Source organism: Canis lupus, chromosome 33 (assembly GCF_011100685.1).
Source record: "Canis lupus familiaris isolate Mischka breed German Shepherd chromosome 33, alternate assembly UU_Cfam_GSD_1.0, whole genome shotgun sequence".
Classification (NCBI taxonomy): Eukaryota; Metazoa; Chordata; class Mammalia; order Carnivora; family Canidae; genus Canis; species Canis lupus.
The window spans coordinates 30,842,477-30,862,727 of record NC_049254.1 but is presented as its reverse complement, the minus strand read 5'-3'; the positions used below and the strand labels follow the sequence as shown (position 1 = coordinate 30,862,727).

At 33.8% G+C, this 20,251-nt stretch overlaps 1 protein-coding gene across 22 annotated transcripts in view; it reads left to right on the top strand.

The window, feature by feature from the left end:
- The window catches only part of DLG1 (discs large MAGUK scaffold protein 1), a 236,839-nt gene that overhangs the window by 91,397 nt on the left and 125,191 nt on the right, over positions 1-20,251 (top strand). For 2 of the 22 annotated variants that reach the window (XM_038583207.1, XM_038583206.1), the window contains exon 1: positions 4,610-4,901. The exons of 17 other annotated variants lie outside the window; for them this stretch is intronic. In XM_038583207.1, the coding sequence (XP_038439135.1) occupies positions 4,668-4,901 (234 nt within the window). In that variant the 5' untranslated portion in view covers positions 4,610-4,667. Of the gene's footprint in view, positions 1-4,608; positions 4,902-20,251 lie in introns of those variants that run through there. 3 more of the 22 variants (XM_038583209.1, XM_038583210.1, XM_038583208.1) reach the window with 3 other exon arrangements.

The following is a 20,251-nucleotide window of genomic DNA, read 5'->3' as shown; positions in this document are numbered from 1 at the left end:
CCTAAAATTGAAATTGAACTGGGAATTAGGGAAAATGGTCAGAACAGTAAATCAAACAAATAAAACTGAGCCTATTTTAAAATAGATTTAAATCAGGGTGAAGTGACAAAGAAGAGAGTAGGTGCTCTGCTTATTACGGGATGTTGTGTTGAACATTGAGGAAATTAAAGAATTCATATTTGGCTTTTGTTTTCAATGGCAGGGAAAATTATGTTCCAATCAGTATGTGCAAAGTAAACATAGTTAATTAAGCAGGACTTGAAATCAAAGATAGAACAGAGTGTGTGAGCAGATAATTATTTTAAATAAGTATGTCTCCTAGCCTGGATGCATTTCATACAGTCATACTGAGTATACTATCAAATAAGGTCACCAGCACTAGTTGGTAGTTTTTCAAATATTATATGACTTGAGGGCAGCAGAAAGATAGACATAAGCAAATACATGCCTGTTGAATATAGAATCCTTCCCATTTTGAGTATATTAATGGGTACTTTTTTGAAATCAATTTTGTTTTTACATCTCTGGAATATATTAAAATGTTAAATTTTATCTTAGCTTTTTTGGATGGCCCTGGTATATTAAGGTAAGCTTGTAGCTTGCATATGATTTGACCACAAGATGGTGCTCTTACAGAAGGATTTGTGTGTGTGTGTATGTATGTGTATATATATATATATGTGTGTGTGTGTGTATATATATATATATATATATATATATATATATATATATATATATATGAACAGAGTTTTTCTAAGCAAATAACCAGTCTGTGTCATAAATCTTCTCAGCTTAGTCTTATCCTAGGAGAAAACTCCTAGAAGAAAACATAGGCAGCAATCTCCTTGACATAGGTCTTGGTAATGATATTTGGAATCTGACACCAAAAGCAAAAGCAGGAAAAGCAAAAACAAACTAATGGGACTACATCAAACTAAAAAGCTTCTGCACAGCAAGGGAAGCCATGCCACCAAGAAGAAAAGACATACTACTGAATGGGAGAAAATAATGACAAATCATATATCTGATAAAGGGCTAATATCCAAAATACATTAAGAATTAATACAACCTCCTAGCAAAAAACTGAACAATTTTATTTAAAAATGCGAGAAGATCTGAATAGAATTTTCCAAAGAAGACTCACAGATGGCCGGCAGATATATGAAAACATAGATGCTCAACTTCATTAATCATCAGGGAAATGCACAACGAGATACTGCCTCACACCTGTTAGAATGATTATTAACAAAAAGACAAGAAATAGTAAGTATCAGCAAGGATGTGCAGTAAAGAAGCCCTCATGCACTGTTGGTGGGAATGTATATTGATGAAACCATTGGGGAAAATAGTATAGGAGTTTCTCAAAATTGAAAATAAAGCTACCATATGACCCAGCAAATCTACTTCTTTGTATTTATTTGAAGAAAATGAAAATGCCAATTCAAAAAGGTATATGCACCTCCATGTTCATTGCAGCATTATTTACAGTAGCCAAGATAGAAACAACCTAAGTATCCATCAATGGAAGAATGAATGAAGAAAATATTGTATATGCGGTAAAAGAGAATGAAATTTTGACATTTGGGACAACATGGATGGACCTTGAGAGTATCATGCTAAGTGAAATAAGTCAGAGAAAGACAAATACCAGTGATATCTTTTATAATGTGGACAAAAGATTGGTGGTTGGTTATATGAGGCAGGGGAGTAGGAAAAGTGGGTGAACTGTATGGTTTTTGTCTTGTTTAAATAAATTGAGTAGAAAAAAATTTTTTGAAGTCTTATATTAGTATAGTTGCACATTTTGAAATTGAATAGGCCAGATCATAAAGATAAGAGTGTAAGGAAAATCCGTTATGTTGCATTTATAGTATATTCGTTACTTTTAGATTATATAATGATAACAATAATAATCCACTGAATGGATGTACTCAGTCTACTTAAGCTTTATTGTTTAGAGTTCTAGTATAGATAATACTATCATTTGTGAAAAAAAGTTGAACTATACAGAAAAAGAATGTATTTAAATCATACTAAAATGTTAAGTTATTCACTGATTTTGACATTGTGTATTTTTTTATTCATTATTTTAAATAAACTTTCCAGATTCAATAATGAGCTTAAATTTTGTTTTAATGGAATAGAGTTTATTTTTCAACTCTGCTATATGAGTAGGGCTATTCTAAAGTAGAAATCAGTGAGGAATTGATCACCTTTCATCTCCCAATCAAATCATATGAAACCATTTGTGATTTACATATGGCTTTGCATGTATTGACTACTGGGTAATGGATGAGATGATGCTAGAATTTTGTAGCACAGGTAATTGGTTATTTTCATAAAGAAACTTTTCTCAAAACTCGGAGTTGCTTTGTCAATGGATTTGAATAGGAAGTCTGTGCACTGAAAAGTACTTAGGTCCCCTGTCAGCTTTAGGATAAGAAATCTCTGTACACAAATGGCTTACTATTCATTGTGTATGTTTTTATTGTTTGCAGTGTGAGTAGGAAATTTGCATTCAGCATTTGTGTACACTATCCTCATCCATACCAATCTATAATAACAGAGCCTCTGTTACTTCTAGGATCCCCCCCATTTCAGGTTTTCATCAGACATGGTTCACAAGGTACATCTTTTGGGGCCAAAAAAATTACTGGAGCATTCGTATAAACTACACGAATCAGTTGTTTATTAAGTACCTGGTCCATATTACTGTTTTGTTTTTTAGGAGGTTTAGTATTTTTCCTTTAGAGGATTTTTTTTTTTTTTAAGATTTTATTTATTTATTCATGAGAAACAGAGAGAGGGAGCCAGAGACACAGGCAGAGGGAGAAGCAGGCTCCATGCAGGGAGCCTGATGTGGGACTCGATTCAGGGTCTCCAGGATCAGGCCCGGGGCTGAAGGCGGCGCTAAACCACAGAGCTACCTGGGCTGCCCCCTTTAGAGGATTCTTGATTCTCTGTTTACCCTTTGTATTTTCCTCTGTTTCCTTGCCCCTAAATGGACAGGACCAATCCGTCTAGGGTCACAAAATTGCCAGCTACTATCTGCAGAGGCCTAGGGAAGAAGCAGCAAACTGTGCTGTAATCTCTGTCACAAAGCATCTTAGCTCTCAAGAGTCCCACGTGACAATCAACCCTTGTTGGGTATCTATCTGTATCTTATGGATGGAATAAGAGAGAGGGTATTAGCATCTTTGCTTGCTGAATCAGGATTTGCAGTGGACCTGGAGGTCATAGTTTGCCAATACTACTTTCTAATAGGCTGCATTTAGCTGGTGCTGGTAAACACATAATAAGTAAGTTTTTGTTATCAGTCCACATCTGAAAAAGTAATATGGTCAAGATTGGGACTTGGGATGTGCTTGTATCAATTTGAAAACTAAATTAGTCAACCATTAGTAAATTATCAAGTAACATTTTTATTCATATATTGTTTTAAAATGACCATATGTTGTATGCTAATGTAGCAGTGTTAACAGGACAGACTTAGGAGTCTGTGGCTCTTAAGCTTGAGGTTGCTTAAGAGTCACTTAGGGGTCTTTTTAAAAATGAAAATTTCAAGATCCCTCTTACCCTAAAACATTCTGATGAGGAGGGGATACCAGTCTGTATTTTAACCAGCATCCTAGGTGATTCTGAGGTAGACTATTATGTTGAGAAACACAGACTTAGATATATTAGATATTAGGAAATGTCTATCTAGTAATCAAACAATATTATTTAGTGAACCCCAGAGTATTATTTATGTAGTGTTGGATAAAAATGCTTTGCTGGTTATAAAACAAAAAATTTACCTTTAATTCTTTTGCATTTTAAAAAGTCCGTGACTTGCTTATCTTAGTGTTTATAATGTATGAGAAAGATGATGGTGATAATTCAACAATTATCAAAGCATTATCAAAGCATTAAGAACCAGTATATTATATAAAATGATCATGCCACATTTTACATGGATTTTACTCTAGCATTAGATCCTCAGAGTTGAATGTAAATACCTTTTAAAAAAAAAACTTAGAATCTAATTAATGTGAGCTCCTTCCTGATGTGGAAATTTATATGTGAATGACAAAGCCTCCTTTATTAAAATTATTTAAACAGTCATAACTATTGGCAAGAGAGTCTTCTTGTATTTTTAAATTCAGTTCATATTTATAATTATTTAAGCAGTGAAGATGCCATTGGCTTTTACTACAGACTGTGATTGAAACTTCATAATCCAGAGTTTTTCCCACCCTGTGCATTAAATCAGGCAGCCCCGAATGGTCTTGGTAGTCCAGTGTTTATAACATCCTTCTTTACCTGCTAATCGACCTCACTTCCTGGATTTCATTCCGTCTAGTTATCAGCTAACAAAAGAACAGCTTTTGATTCCTGCAGACGCTGGTGAAAAAATAATCATGAGAAAGACATCAACCTTATGCCGTCTTTTTTGTCTGCAAATATAAACTCAGCCATCATAGAACTAACAGGTACAGAAGGAAGATACAAGCTCTTTCATGGGAAGAAATTACAGAGAAAATGAGCATCATTTTTCAAGGTTTTTATTTTCCCTGATCTACAAGTGATGCTGCTGTAATTCTAGCTGCAGTTTTTACTGATCATTCACCACTCAGCAGCTGGTAGAGAAGTAAGCCTGCTTGGCAACCACCTGCAGGGCTGCAGAGATGAATTACATTTTCGGGAACAACACACTTCTATACTCTCGCGCCAGTCGAGGAGGCAATACTAGCTCTAGCCATGGCTCAGTAGGCCCAAAGCAGAAACATTGGGCAAAAAAGGGCTCATCAGATGAACTGCAAGCTGAGCCAGAACCTTCACGCTGGCAGCAGATAGTTGCATTTTTCACTCGAAGACACAGCTTTATTGACTGCATCTCGGTAGCCACCAGCTCCACCCAGGTAACATACCACTTGTTGAAATTATTTTCAATATATTTTGGTTTACGTTTGCTTTGCAAATGTATTAATATAGATTTCTGATTATTAAAAATAGAGTCTTATGCACTGAAACCTTGGATGCGCAGAAATGTATGTTTTCAGTCCGTCTATTTAGGTCTTCAGCATGAAAGGGGAAACAAAAAATACTTTCCCTTTTGCTCTTATGTAATACCAAACAAAACAATCTCTGATTCTGTTGAGGGATTTCTCTAGAAATACAAATCATTAATACATAAATTACAATGTAAATTAATAATGCTTGTCTCCTTATTTTTAGACTGTTAAATACTATGCAGTATGATGTCTAACCAAAAATTACCTATTTGTTTAGCTTTTGTATGTCATTAGATAACCTTCAGGAGATTGTTATGGTAAAGAAACAAGATAATTTGAAAGATTTTTATTTTTTAGTGTTTTGAGAATAAATTGAATACAGTTGACTTTTGCTACATATATTTACAAAGTTCTACTAGATTATGGTTTATTCAAGGCATTTAATGAATCCTTCGGTTTTTATAAATATATATTATCTAGGATTAATTTAAAAGCATTAAACTTGTGTAATTACACAACGTAGGAATATTTTTCCAAATAGTTGACATTTTTTAAAAAGATGAGCAAGCACTAAAAATCTCCCAAATTTAAAAAAGAAATCACATAAAACCAAGTCTTTTTGAGGAAATGAGTAGTGAAAATAGTGGGGGAAGTAGAAAATAATTAAGTGAAATATTTATTTGGCATTAAAGGAGATTAGGGGACTATTCATATTTTAAAATAGTTTCAATAGATATTTATGAAAGGATAAGAAATAGTCTAATTTAAAAACAAAGGGATTGCTTTTGTCCTTTGACATCAGTAATAATAAAATTTATACACATATTGTGCTTTTTAGAATAAATTTCTTTAAAATCACCTTTTAAAAATAATAAGCAGCACAATAAATATAAACTGTCAACAGTTTCTTGCTTTTGGTTACCAGAATTGTCTTTCAGTAGTTTTGATTTTAAAATAATGTCAGATTTTTTTGAGTAAGATATTATACTTATTTTTCTTACATGTTTGAGAAAAAGGAATTACTGGGCTAAGGAGAGTCATTAATTGTTATGAAGGCACTGATGTTAGTTATAATCAAAACTTCTTCTGAAGCAAGGATATGATTTAACTCTTAGATTGAATACTTGAACTTGATTTTGACTACAATTACACATACCAAAAAAGCATGCAAAGACTAAGGCTTGGTGTTGTTAATTCATTACAAATTAATATTAAATGATAATTTCCATGGTCAGTAGAAAAAGATGTGCTAAAAACTTTTAAAAATTTCCATGTAGTTTATATATATATACACAGTAGTGTATTTGTATATACACACTACTACTAATACATAATTCATCTTATTAGGGGCATACAAATGAAAAAGCAAGCAAAATAGTTCACATAAAAAACTATTGAAACCACAGAATTACATGATAATTACCTAGGAATTGGAGAAAAAGTTGTTGTATTGCACTAAAATAGTCATAATTTCAATAGAAATTCTATTCACAATCCTACAAAACCATTTAAAATTTTATTTTCTTCCCATTTGGTTCAAATCATTTGTCATACTGATAAATGACTTAGTTTTTATTTCTTTCATACTTTTTTTTTTTAACTTTTCATTACCTTTGTATTTCATTTCTAGAAGTATAGACATTAGGTCAAAGGTTTTAGCTTTTTTTTTTCTCCTGCTCTAAAGTATCATCCTGCTATTTTTCATTCGATATATTTTTCTAACTGATGAGTTAGATATATCCAAATCTCTTGTTATAACTCAATGGAATTCACTTTACTGGATAAAATACAGTAGAACTGAGAACATTAGACTGATTTGAACTTTGGTTGATGCTAGAATATGCTTTTCAGTTTGATCTATTGACTCATGGCTGGCAGTTTTTAATTTGTAGCACCAGAAGGATTTGCATATTGTTAAAAACAAGGTGGTAGATTAATGAAATTTCATGATTTATTGAGCATATACTACATATCTGTGAAGATAGTACTATGACAGTGTTTTGTTCTATGATTGATAAATAGCAACAGTGGTTACCAGGTTTTCTATTTCACTGTTAGAAATATCCTTTCTAAGATTTGAGAACAGATTAACTTTAAATCTAATTCCTTGTAAGAATGCGGCATGATACTTTTAGCAGTTTGGAGACTTGCTATTAAATCAAATTTTATTAATTTGAAAGTCATTACTCTGATATAATATCCCCCCAAGTACCCTCTATGAATGAAAAGAAAATTTATTTACTTTAAAGATTCATTTAAATTGCTTATATGTTGGAAATAATCACATTCACAACTCAGATTATCTGCCAGGTTCTACTGCAATGTCTGGAATTTAGTATGAGTCATTAATTTTTTTATGATAAGGAAGCTAAGTATTATAAACTTCTGCAAAATTCCCAGCTTCTAGGATACGACTTGGCATATAGTTGGTGCTCAGTAAATGTTTATAGAATTGATTATTTTCCATTTTAGTCACCTACAACCTTGTTGGCTTAATGGCCTTCTAAAATATAGCACCTAATCCAAAACCTCCTAGGTACCAGTTTTTCTTGGATCCACTTTCCTTCCCTCACCAGTGCCTTTAGTTTTTCCGAATTTTTTTCTCTGCTCTATTATTTTCCTCCATTCTTCGTATTTCCTTCAAGCAGCACAAATCCCCCACGTACCTGATTTCCTCACCCCTTTGGGTCCCCACACAATGATGATAACTGTGCAGCTTACAAACTGGTTCTCATTTTTGTCATTTGGTTATATTATCCCAGAAGTTTACATGGGGCTTTTTTTTTTTTTTTTTTTACTGGTAAATTTAGAGAAGTTTAATTATTTTACTTCAGTGTAAATTTTTTATGTTTTGTGCTTCATACTACTTATGTTCTTAATTTTGAGTAATTATTACAGAAAAAAAGAACCTACATGTTGCCAAACCCTCCTCATTTCCTTGCCTCAGAATTCCCTCTATTCTTGCATTTAAGATCACTTGATACCAGTCTGCCCTGTCCTATTTAGCGCACTCAGCTTTGTTCCAGTCTGGGACTAATTTTTATATTCATGAGGGTTTTAAAGAACTCCAGCGTATTTCTAGTATTTGCTACTTGATTAGTCCTTAGGTAAAAAGTTTTGCCTCTGGTGATGAGTGTTTATTAAAGAATATAGTAGTCATATAAACTTTTTTTTTTTTTTCTTCATATAAACTTTTAACAGCTGTGAAGTGGCAGGTCATTTTGAATGTGTGTTTAGCAACTGAGCCTACATTTTGGGACTACGTGAAAATCCCTGACATGGATCATTATAAATGATCAAAGTCAAACAGGATTCCGCCCTCTCCCAAACAACTGACATGCCATATTGAGCTGCAAACAACAAAATTCTTTTCCTAGGAATGAATGGAACAGACATAATGACTTGTCATAACTGAAGTAGAACAATAAAATTTTCGTAAGGGTTGAATACTCTAAGAGGAAAAACCCTATCCTATCTTAAAATGCAGCAAAACACTTTTCAGATAACCATGTGGAAAAATATGTAGGCTAATTTGTATAAAAAGAATATAATGTGTCCTAAACAAATGCATTTTAGATTATAAAGGATTTAATTTTGTAGAGCTGTACATTAGACATATTGTCCAAAAATGAAGATAATAGTATCAACTTCACTGAGTTAAATATACTAAATGATTTAATATATGTATCATACTTAGACAGTGCCTGGCCGCTATTACTTCATTATATTATTATTATATTTTTATATTGCTTTACTTTTGATAGTCCGTGGACAAATTCAAATATAGATAATTAGGAATTACAGCTCTGGGCAGCCGCGGTGGCCCAGTGGTTTAGCGCCACCTTCAGCCCAGGGCGTGATCCTGGAGACCCAGGATCAAGTCCCACATTGGACTCCCTGCGTGGAGCCTGCTTCTCCCTCTGCCTGTGTCTCTCTGCCTCTCTCTCTCTCTCTCTCTCTCTGTGTGTCTCTCATGAATAAATAAATAAAATCTTTTTTTAAAAAAAGGAATTACAGCTCCTAGGGTAGTGCAGTTGGGTAGGATAGACATTCAGTAAATTGTTGACTGAATAACTCTTAAGTACAGCGATGCACTTTTTTTAAGAACTCCAAACCTCAACACCTTTAACTGTAAGATTTAAGGGGGGCCACAAAAGAGTACTTCACTTCTCATGAGACCACCAGTTCCCTGACTTTGCCTCTCTTCCCATCATTCTCTTTGTAAATTATTAAACCAGTCACAAGTAGACAACTAAATTTAACTGATTATTCATCTTTTACCAAGCTTTTCTAAGTATACCATCAAGACAAATTTTATACTCTATTTTTTTTACCCTTAATCACCACAAAAAGTCCATACTTTCCAGATCACTATCATTTATTTCCTTGTCTCTCAGTGATTCTGGTATATCTCTCATCTGTTTTAAACTCCCATTTCTCTCTGGCCTCCCAAGCTCTTCAGCCTTTCGGAACTCCCAATTTATCGTCAGGAAAATTTCCTTTATTTTCAAATTGGTGTGTGATGGTTCACCCTTTTTCCTCTCATAGACCCCTGACGATACTGTTATTTTTCTCTACCCCACACAAAAGTGGAACTTTATCTGTCATACCTCATGCACCATGGGACCAGCAAGTGCAGTTGATGTCTTGCTTATCATTGATATTTATGGACGATTGTACCATATAAAAAAAAAAAGTAGATGCCATCAGGTAGTATAATTCCTTGATACCCTTATCTCTAGGAATCTTGTATTTTATTTCACTTGACTGTCCTGCTTAAATAGTTACACTTAAGACCTCATTACTATTGACCATATACCACCTACAGAATTTCAGTTGCAAGCATTTCAAACTAACTAGCACTTCCTTTCATTTTAGCTCACTTCCCCTATTACAATGATTTTTTTTTTTTTTTAAGTTATCTTCTGAAGACCTTCAGCCTAACTTTCTAGTATCTATCACTCCTTTTATGCTCTCACTTCCCTCCTTGCCTTGCTCAGATTCCTTGGTCCGTGACTGTAAGTACTGCCTTTCATGATCTCAGCTCTCTTGCCCCTCTGACACTTCATTGGTAAGATTCCACCTTGGTGGATTGCAATTTTCTCTCCTCCACACTGGCTCCAAAGCTGCACATTAAATTTCCAGTACTCATTTCCTTGTCCTCATTCTCAGTTGATGATCTTACTCTGTATTCACCCTGTTAAAACAAATGATCCATCTGTATTCCTATGGCTCACCCTTCACTTCTTAGTCCCTTTGACTATTGAAGGACTTCTGAAATTCTCTTTTGTTCATTGCATTATTGTCTTTCCTCCTATATTGAATTATTCTCATCAGCATATATACCTCCTGGAATACCTCTCATTGAAACAACCAACCAAAAAATCCTCTTTAGGAGTGGATTGTCAAATCCAATGATCAGTTCAGAGTTTTTGTTTTACTTGACCCCACAACAGCTTTTACACAATTGATTATTCCCTCTTTTATTTGTTCTATTTTTATTTAAATTTAATTAGCATATAATGTATTAGTTTCAGAGGTAGAGATCAGTGATTCATCAATCTTATGTAATACCCAATGCTCATTACATCATGTGCCCTCCTTAATGTCCATTACCCAGTTACCCCATCTCCACATTCCTCCAGCCCCCTTCCCCTCCAACAACCCTCAGTTTATTTCCTGTGATTAAGAGTCTCTTGTGGTTTGTCTCACTTTCTGATTTGATCTTCTTGTATTTTTTCCTTTTTTCTCCCACACCTCTCTGTTTTGTTTCTTAAATTTCACATATTAGTGAGATCATATGATAATTGTTTTTTCTGATGGACTTATTTCGCTTAACATAATACCCTCTAGTTCCATCCACATCGTTGCACATGGTAAGATTTCTTTTTTTTTTTTGATGGCTGAGTAGTATTCCATTGTGTGTGTGTGTGTGTGTGTGTGTCCATTCATTTGTCAGTGGACATCTGGGTTCTTTCCATAGCGTTGTTGCTATAAACATTGGGGTGCAGGTGCTCCTTCATATCACTGTTCCCTTCTTTAAACTCTTTTCTCCTTTAAACACTTTTCTGCCTTGACTCTTGAATATTACCCTTCTAATATTTTTCCAACTTCAGTATCTCCACTTGGATTGTCTGAAAGTTAACATGTCAAAAACAAGTCTCTAGTTTTATTGTTCTCCCCATCATCTTTCATCATCACTCACTGAGATGCTGAAGACAAACTCTTGGAATTGATTTTCTGTTATTTTCTCCTTTGGTTTACATTCAGTGTAACAGCAAATCATATTGGCTCTATGTCCAGGGTATATTTATGATCTGACCACTTAATTTGTTGCCTGAACTACAGCAAACCTCTAACGGGTCTCTCTCAACAGTCTGTTCACACCACCAGCCAGAGTCATCCTTTCAGAATGTCCTATCTTGTTTTTAACACTTCTGTGGCTTCCAATCCAATTTTATAAAATCCTAAATCCTTCTTAATCATAGACCAAAACGCCAAATAATCTAGCCCCTGGCAATACTGCCAATCTTCTCCCTCACTTTTTGTACTCCAGCTATACTGGCCTTGTTCCTGTTCTTCAATTATATCAGATGTGGCCATCCAAGAGCCTTTATCTTGATATTCCCTTCTCTCTGCCTGAAACATTCTTTCCCCTAGATACTCTCATGATTCATTCCCTCACTGCCTTCAGATATCTGCTTATTTGTGCCTTTTCACTGGGCCTTCCAAGATTCCTATCTAAGATTGCAAGTAGTCTTTCACTCCAAATGATACTGTGTCTTCTTACGTTGAAAAATTTTTTTTCCTTACAGCATTCAATACTGATTCTTTATTATTATAAATTTTTTATCGGTCTGAATTTCTCCCTTAGACCTTCTATGAAACATACATCACACTTTATCTAATGTTATACTGATCCTCTGACTGATCATTCTCTCCTTATTTACCCATCTGGGAAGAGTTACTCATGAGGTGGTGAGACAGAGAAGGAGAGAGAAACCATTCAATCTCCTTATAATTAGGACTGTGTAAATCATCAACCAAACTGGGGTACTTTTGATGGAAAGAGAGAACTATTAATAATTAAAGTGGGACAACAGGCATAAATATAGACTTACGAGGCAAACAGAGGCATATGGCACATCATTTATAGCTATTTATGTGCTGATTTTTCCCAGCAGGCAGCAGGGTCTCAGTAGTCACACCAGGACATCTTTACTGGGACCATTCTGAATTGGCCTAATCTTCTTCTATATTCTTCTATACATATTTCATATATTTAGATTCATGCCTATTGTATTTTGAAAAGTTAGATCAAATTTATGTATCTTCATCTCCAAGGAATAAAATTGGTTATAGTCAGCAATATAATGCCTTTTTATTAACTACAATATAGAAAAAGTAGGTAGACAGTCCTCTTAAACCACTTTGGAAATGCTAACTATGATAGGATAGTTCCTAGGAGAATAGTTAGAAGTAGTCTTCTTTGGGAATTGACTAACCAAGCAACCAAGATTAGGATAAAAACTCTTTTATACTCGTTATGAGATGCTGCCTCTTGGCAAAGTTTAAATACCTGCTCAAAAGGCCACTAAAGGCTAAATGGTAAGATTGATACCGTGACTTAAATTTAGAAATTAATTGTTCCCCTTTTCACCTGCAGAATATTGTGGTATTTCTTACAGGGAACGTATATGTACCCACTAAAAATTTGTTCAAACGATGTTTAAAACCCAGTCATTTGTACAGTAGGACACTTTAGGAAAGTGTAGAGATGAAGATTAAACAAAAAAATAATTGTTTACAATGGTTATATAAGCCTTTAAAACATACCAAATTGGAGGTGCCTGGATGGCACAGTCAGTTAAGTGTCTGCCTTCAACTCAGGTCATGAACCCAAAGGAGTCTTGCATTGGACTCCTTGCTCAACAGGGAGTTTACTTCTCCCTCTGCCTCAGCTCCTCCCCTTATTTGTACTCGCTCACTGTCTCTCAAATAAAAAAATGTTAAAAGCTATTGTAAAAAATACCAAACAACCATACAGTCCAGCAGTTGCACTCCTTGGTATTTATCTAAACGAGTTGAAAACTTAAGTCCACATGAAAATCTGCATGCATATTTATAGCACCTATATTTTTGACTGCCAGAACTTGTAAGCAATGAAAATGTTCTTCAGTGGGTAAATGGATAAATAAAATGTGGTACATCCCGACAGAGAAATTTATTTATCACTAAAAAATGAAAAAGACATAGAGGAACCTTAAATTCATATTACCAAGTAAAAGGAGCCAGTTTGAAAAGGCTACATACCCTATCCTTCCAACTATATCACATTCTGGAAAAGGCAAAACTATGGAGACAATACAAAAATCAGTGGTTGTCAAGGGTTAGGGAAGAGGGAAGGATGAATTGGTAGAGCACAGAGAACTTTGAGAGCAGTGATACTATTCTGTATGATACTATATCAGTAGTTAAATGTCTTTATACATTTATTAAAACCTATAGAATCTCCAATCCTGAACTGTGAACGTTGGGTAATAGTGATGTGTTAATGTAGGTTCATCATTTGTACAAATGTACCATCCTGGTGGAAAATGTTGATAATGAGCCAATGCATGTATGAGGGCATAGGCTATATGGGAACTCTATACTTAATGCTCGATTTTGCTTTGAACTTAAAGAATAAAACCTATTAAAAAACTAATATCTTAATGGAGATAAGATTGGCTATGCCTCAAGGAACTAAATAAGTGAAATTTGTTTATATAAGCTTTTTATAAATAGGAAGTATGTTGTGTTCATTTTGTAGCTTCTGTAGTGTCATGATTGTTAGATGGCCCTTTTGTCAAGGACAAATAGGTAAAAGGAAATTTCATAAGCTGCAACTTATGTATTTTTAATATATTCAAACAAGTTTTCAAGTTAGCCTTTAAAATGATGTGTTAATAACAGAGCTGAAAAATTACCTATATTCTCATGGGGTCAGGGTAAGAGAATCAGGGACGCCTGGGCGGCTCAGTGGTTGAGCGTCCACCTTTGGCTCAGGTCGTGACTCTGGGGTCCCGGGATCGAGTCCCACATTGGGCTCCCTGCATAGAGCCTGCTTCTCCCTCTGCCTGTGTCTCTGCCTCTCTCTCTCTCTCTGTCTCTCATGAATAAATAAATAAAATCTTCAAAAAAAAAAAAAAAGGATAAGAGATTCAGCCTTTGTAACATTTTTGCTTATATTTCAAGCAGTGCTTGTTTTCATGAGTTTCATGCTTTTTTTACTTCATACCTCTTAACTATAATCAGTTTATTTCAGGTCATCAGTTGGGTAATGATTTGTTTAATATTAGCTGCTGAACCATAAGTTTCACAAGAGCTGATAGTACAAGATGTGTATTTTCTTGTATCCCCAGAGCCTTCCACGGTGAATGCACTTGATAAAATTTGTTGGATGAATAAACAGATGTTTATTTTCATTTAATCTGATGCTGGCTATAAGGAAGTTTGGAGCTTTTGAATATGGTTTGGTACTGTAAATTTCCCAAGCCATTTTTATGTAGAACTATGGCTTAAAATTTTTAAAAATATAAAAAAAATTAAAAATCATGTATATTTCAAGAATAATCCAAAGCTCTCTGTGAAAAAAGGCATATGTATTCTTATGTATAGGAAGAATTTAAATTCTTATCATTAAAATTTGACTTAGATTCATTTTCTTTAAAGATTTTTTTCCGTTTTATTCTTTGTACTTCCTGGCACTCTAATTTAGATTACATTTCAGTTTTCCATTTTTATATCAAAATTTAGAATTTTTATAAAGGTAAAAATAGTTGTTCAGACCATGTGGAGAACAGTAGCCTACAATTATCACCTTATTTAACAAACTTTAAATAAACCAACTGATGTAATAATTTTACAGGCATATGCAAATCAATCAAAAAAGACTGGACCTTTTTTGTGCAAGTATAAACCAACTGGCAATGACATCTGGAGGCAGTGGAATTTTAGGAAAGCCTACACACAACTTCTTCCGCCTTTAGCTAAATGTATTTAAAAGATTTTTCTCCCTTACCTCTTAACAGGAGTCCTGCCTATTCTTTATTCTTTAGTAAACCCCAATTTAATCCCACTTCTGGACAATATTTTTTAGTTTTTGTGAAATTTAAACTGTAGGTATTGATTCAGGCAGCTCTGAAGTGTGCAACAGTTGTTGTTATGACAAAATGGGACCAATTAATTGCCTTACACATTTTTTGTTGGTCCTGAGAGGAATAACTAGAGATTATAATCTGAGATTTGGATCAAAACAGATCCCAGCATCATTTTTCTGTATTTAACTCTGACTGATCTTGGTAGAACAGTCTAATGTATCGAAGTGTTATAAATTTGAAAAAGAAATCAGTTTGAAAGTATTTGGAAAGCTAGAGGAAAAACAAGATGCATACCAATTTTAGGAATTAATTGCTTCATCTATCCTAAATACTGTAAGCAGGATTTTGGAGGGGGGCAGAACAAAAATCATGTCATTTTAGTCTCTTTTCCCAAACTGAAAGGCCTAAATTCTTTTGATTATACGAACAGTGCCTTATTACATAAGCCTTTTTTATAAAAATATTTTAGAGAACTATAGATGAAACTTGAAATTTCCATATGTATTATTTGTTTTATTCTCACTTCCATGTTTTTAGGGGAGGAGTTGCATATTTTTATTATCATAGATTAAGCATTGCAGCAGAATTAAAGCAATTATACTTAGTAAAAACTAGCCTGAGTATCTTGAAGTCATTTTCTATTTTATTCACCAATCTGATCAGCCTTTTTTTCTTTTTTTAAATCACCAAAGTGGGAGTCAGCACGAATCAGCCTGCCATGTATTTTTATAAATAAAGTTTTATTGGAACACAGATATGCTTATTTATATATTGCCTGTGGTTATTTTCAAGCTCCTGCAGCACAAAGTTGGATAGTTGCAACACAAAAACATGGCCCATAAAGTCTAAAATATGTATTATCTGGCCTTTTTTGTTTTATTTTTTTAAGACTTTATTTATTCTTGAGAGACACAGGGAGAGAGGGAGAGAGGCAGAGGGAGTAGCAGGCTCCATGCAGGGAGTCCAATGTGAAACTCGATCCCGGGACTCCAGGATCATGCCCTGAGCCTAAGGTTAAGCCTCAGATGCTTAACCACTGAGCCATCCAGGCATCCCAAGAAATACTTCCTAATACAATTTTTAAAAGAGATGAAGGACACTTGGCTGGCTCAGTTGGTGGAAGAGCATGCAACTCTTGATGTTGGGTAGTGAGTTTGAGCCCCATGTTAGGTGGAGAGATTACTTAAAATCTTTTTTTTTTTTTTTTAAGAAAGATGAAAACCTATTGGGCAGATATACTTGAGCAAGACATGTTTCTTTTCAAATAGGAAATTATTAGGCAGTTAGCTATTGCTAAATAGAGAACAACATGAAATACAATTTTTTTGGCAGTTTTATGTTTTTGAGACTTCTTTTTTTTTTTTTTTTTTTTTGAGACTTCTAAGTTCATCAGGTGATAGAACATTTTGAACACCTTCTAACTGGTAGTGACTACCCAAGCACATAGAAAAATCTTTTAGCAATATCTCTAAGTCATGAAAGAAGTAATGGAATTGAGCCATGTGGATATCTGGGGCAAGAGCATTCTAGGCAGAGAAATAGTAAATAAAAGACTGAGACCAGAACATGTTTAGTATATTTGGAGAACAACAGGGAGGTCAGTATGGGCTGAAATACTAAGTGGTAGAAGAAGAGTAGAAGGCAGCAGAGGCAGGAATCATTAGGGAATTCTAGAAGAATGAATAGGATAGGGTAAATGCATGATTACTAGGAAACATTGAGGGCCCATTTTAAATTAGTAATCATGAAGTCCAGTTTCTCTAACCATTTTCTGGTTTAAAAATCAGGCTAAAGTATATTACAGTTGGTAATTTCATACCCACTTGTTATAATTACATAACCATATCTTTAAATCCAAGTTTAAGGTCTCTAAATTTTTAGTGGTTGTTGACTCATCCTTCTACCAGTACAAAGTGACAAGCTGAATGATGATAGAATACCATCTTTTCATAATAAAAGGATGATAAACTTTAACTCAGTATCATGAATCTTGCAAGCAGAAATAGATTCATGAACTAGGTGATCTGTCTGTGTGAAGCAACAAATTTGTACCCATGTTTCTATAATAGGATTATTAATCACTAGATCTATTTTCTGATCTCCCCTTTGTTATTTTAAAATCAAAACTCTGTAATTTAACAATATTAGTGATTTGTTTTAAAATGTACCTGGTTTGAAAAGAAAATGTACCTGGTTTATTGTTATTTGCTTTTGAGATAATTATGACATGGATGTCACATGCAGCTGTGGGTTCAAATAATATTTTCCCCTGTACCAGTTTATATTGAAGGTGTCTTTTGCAGTAACTGTGGCCCAAAAAAGTCATTTGAATCAAGTGAGACTTAAATAATGAAAAATACCTTTATTCTGAAGATACTAGACCCCTGTTGAGTACAGTGATTTTCAAGCAGAGTTTTGATAAATCTACTGTGCTATATTTTTTCCTTCTATAAACATGCAGTAGGCTTGCCAGGTTTCTTTTCTGTTTTCTCCCCTCTTCTTAGATAGCTTCTTTGACATTTGATCAGAGAAACATATCTCATTACAGCATAAGTAGATCTTTAAACAAAGGAAATTGGATTAAGAATATTAACTATGCCGTGCAAAAACAAAATATGGTACTTTTTGACCAATAGTGACACAAGAGTAATTACTTTTCCTTGTTATCTAAGATAGTAACGAAAGATTTCCTAATTCATGTATTTCATTTTCCCTGAATATGGTATAAATTTATTTAGACCTTATTGAATCTTTGTGTTTATTCTAAGCTCAGTTTATTTCATTCATATAACATGTTAATACAAGATACAATTTATAAGTTATCCTGTAGTATGATTTCAGTTATCTTTCTTCAGTTTCATTTTATGCTATGAAAATCATTTTAATAAATAATTCAGTGAGAAAATGTTTTAAATGTATTCAGATAGCCTTGCAAATCTTTTATGTTTGGATCTAACAATGATGTAAAATATCATTTTTAGTAGCCATTGTGGGTGTTATTCTTAATAGTCCTTCCTCACTCCCAATTTCCCATTAGTCACTAGATAATACCAGTTATATATTTAAAATCTATCTTGATTTGACTACTCATGTACATTTTTACCATCATTACAATTTGATTGAAGCCACTGATGACCTCTCATCTGGATTATCACAGCAGCCTAATTGCCCTTTCTGTCTCTTCCTGTATCAGTCAGGATTCACATGCACATATAAAGAACACTTTAGCTATTTTAAGCAGAATGTAATTTAATAAATGTGGGCTCACTCAGTATACGTTCCTGGGTATGTACTCAATTGGTTACTACAGCTGGATTGGTTATTACCTGTGGCTAAGAAATTGTGTGTGTTGATAAGTCATTTGTTTTTGAAGAGTTTCTCAGCAGGATTTGCCTTCTTCAGGAAGAGGCAGGGGCATTTATTGTTGTATGAATGGCAGTGAAAGAGGGTGGTGCATAGTCATAAATGTTCATGTACAGTGCACATTATGCATCATTATGCATGTGACTGTACCTAATAAAGCTTCAGGCCACTTTAATGAAAATCTGTTATGTTTTGAAAGCTGATTTCATAATTCTAAGATCTTAACATTAAACTTAAAATATAAAATGAAGAAATTTAATAAGAATCTCTAAAAATGATTGTTAAAACACTTTACCAACAGCTGTCAATTTGATACTGGCATAGAAAAAGTACTTTTAAAATATGTACAATCCAATTATTTTACAGGAATTTACAATTTTCTGCAATGTTCTTTGAGACACTGTTAATATTATAGCCTCTGTTGTCATGGAAACAAGTCTCTGAAGGCAGCCTCAGAGGCTAATGATGCCATGGTGTTGCTATGGATAGAAACAACTGAGACTGTTGTTAGTCACATGGTCTTGATTTAAAAAAAAAAGTCTTTCGAGCTGATCTTACTGAGTGATACAAATGGAGCAGGAATAGGATGATGGTATAATAGTCACCATTGTCTAATGAAATATGTATATGAGATTGTTCAGATTTAAAAAGCTTATGCTGAATTCCTCCTTGTCTGTAATAACCCAAATAAAATGGTTACTGTAATTTGCTACCTCATTATTTATATTAGAATCTAAAGCATGACATTTTCCAATTTAGAGTCTTCAACTCTCCAGAATTTTACTCTGCGCTTAAAATATCCTCTCAAATCTAACATCTATGCTGTTCTGCATCACTCAGCCTTCATTTGATTATCTATTTTGTTAGGGGCTGTATTTTTGTTTCAAATGAACTTAATGAATTATTTTGTTGTTCTATAATTCTTTGTCACCTGAATTAGTTATCAGCTATGACTAGGAAGTTATATGTATTTGTTTTTGAAGACTTTCTCAACAAGATTTGCCTTTCTTAAGAAACTGGCAGAAGCATATGTTCTTTTGCAAAGTCCTTGCTCATTGTCCTATAGAGATTGGGGTGGATTAAGATGGCATAAGTTGTTTTAGGATTTTTTAAAATGGTATTCAGATCCTTATCTAAAAAAATAGATTTTTAGTAGAGGCTTAGGGCCAAGGTTGCAGTGAGGTTTAAATGTAATATTAGAAGATTTATAGTTTATCATAAAGGGTTTTGGAGAGCAGCTGCCTAGTGGAGGAAGTTTTTGTGCTTGACCTTGAAATTTAATATAAGCATTTAGCTCTGTCTTATTTTTATGTTAAAATAGATTATTAATCAGCTAATATCTGACCCTACTAAAGAGGCATAAGGAAACTTTTGAGGTGATAGATACATCCGTTACCTTAATTGTAGTGATGGTTTCACAGGTTCATGCATATGTCCAAACTCATGAAGTTGTATACATTGAATATGTGAAGTTCTTTGTATTATACCTCAATAAAGCTGTTTTTAAAAAAGTGAAGTTATAAAAAATAATGATAAACTTTAGGCTTTTTTTTCTTTGATACTTCGGATGACTGCAGCCAGTTATTTTGTAGTGTATCAGTCAATTTGGGTTTGTCTCATATTCGGTGATTGGATTCAAGTTATGCATCTTTGATTGGAATTTCTCAGAAGTGATATGTCCTTATTATATCCTGTCAGGTAGCATGATTTTAATTTGGCCAATTTCTGGTACTGTTAACTTTAAAATAGTAT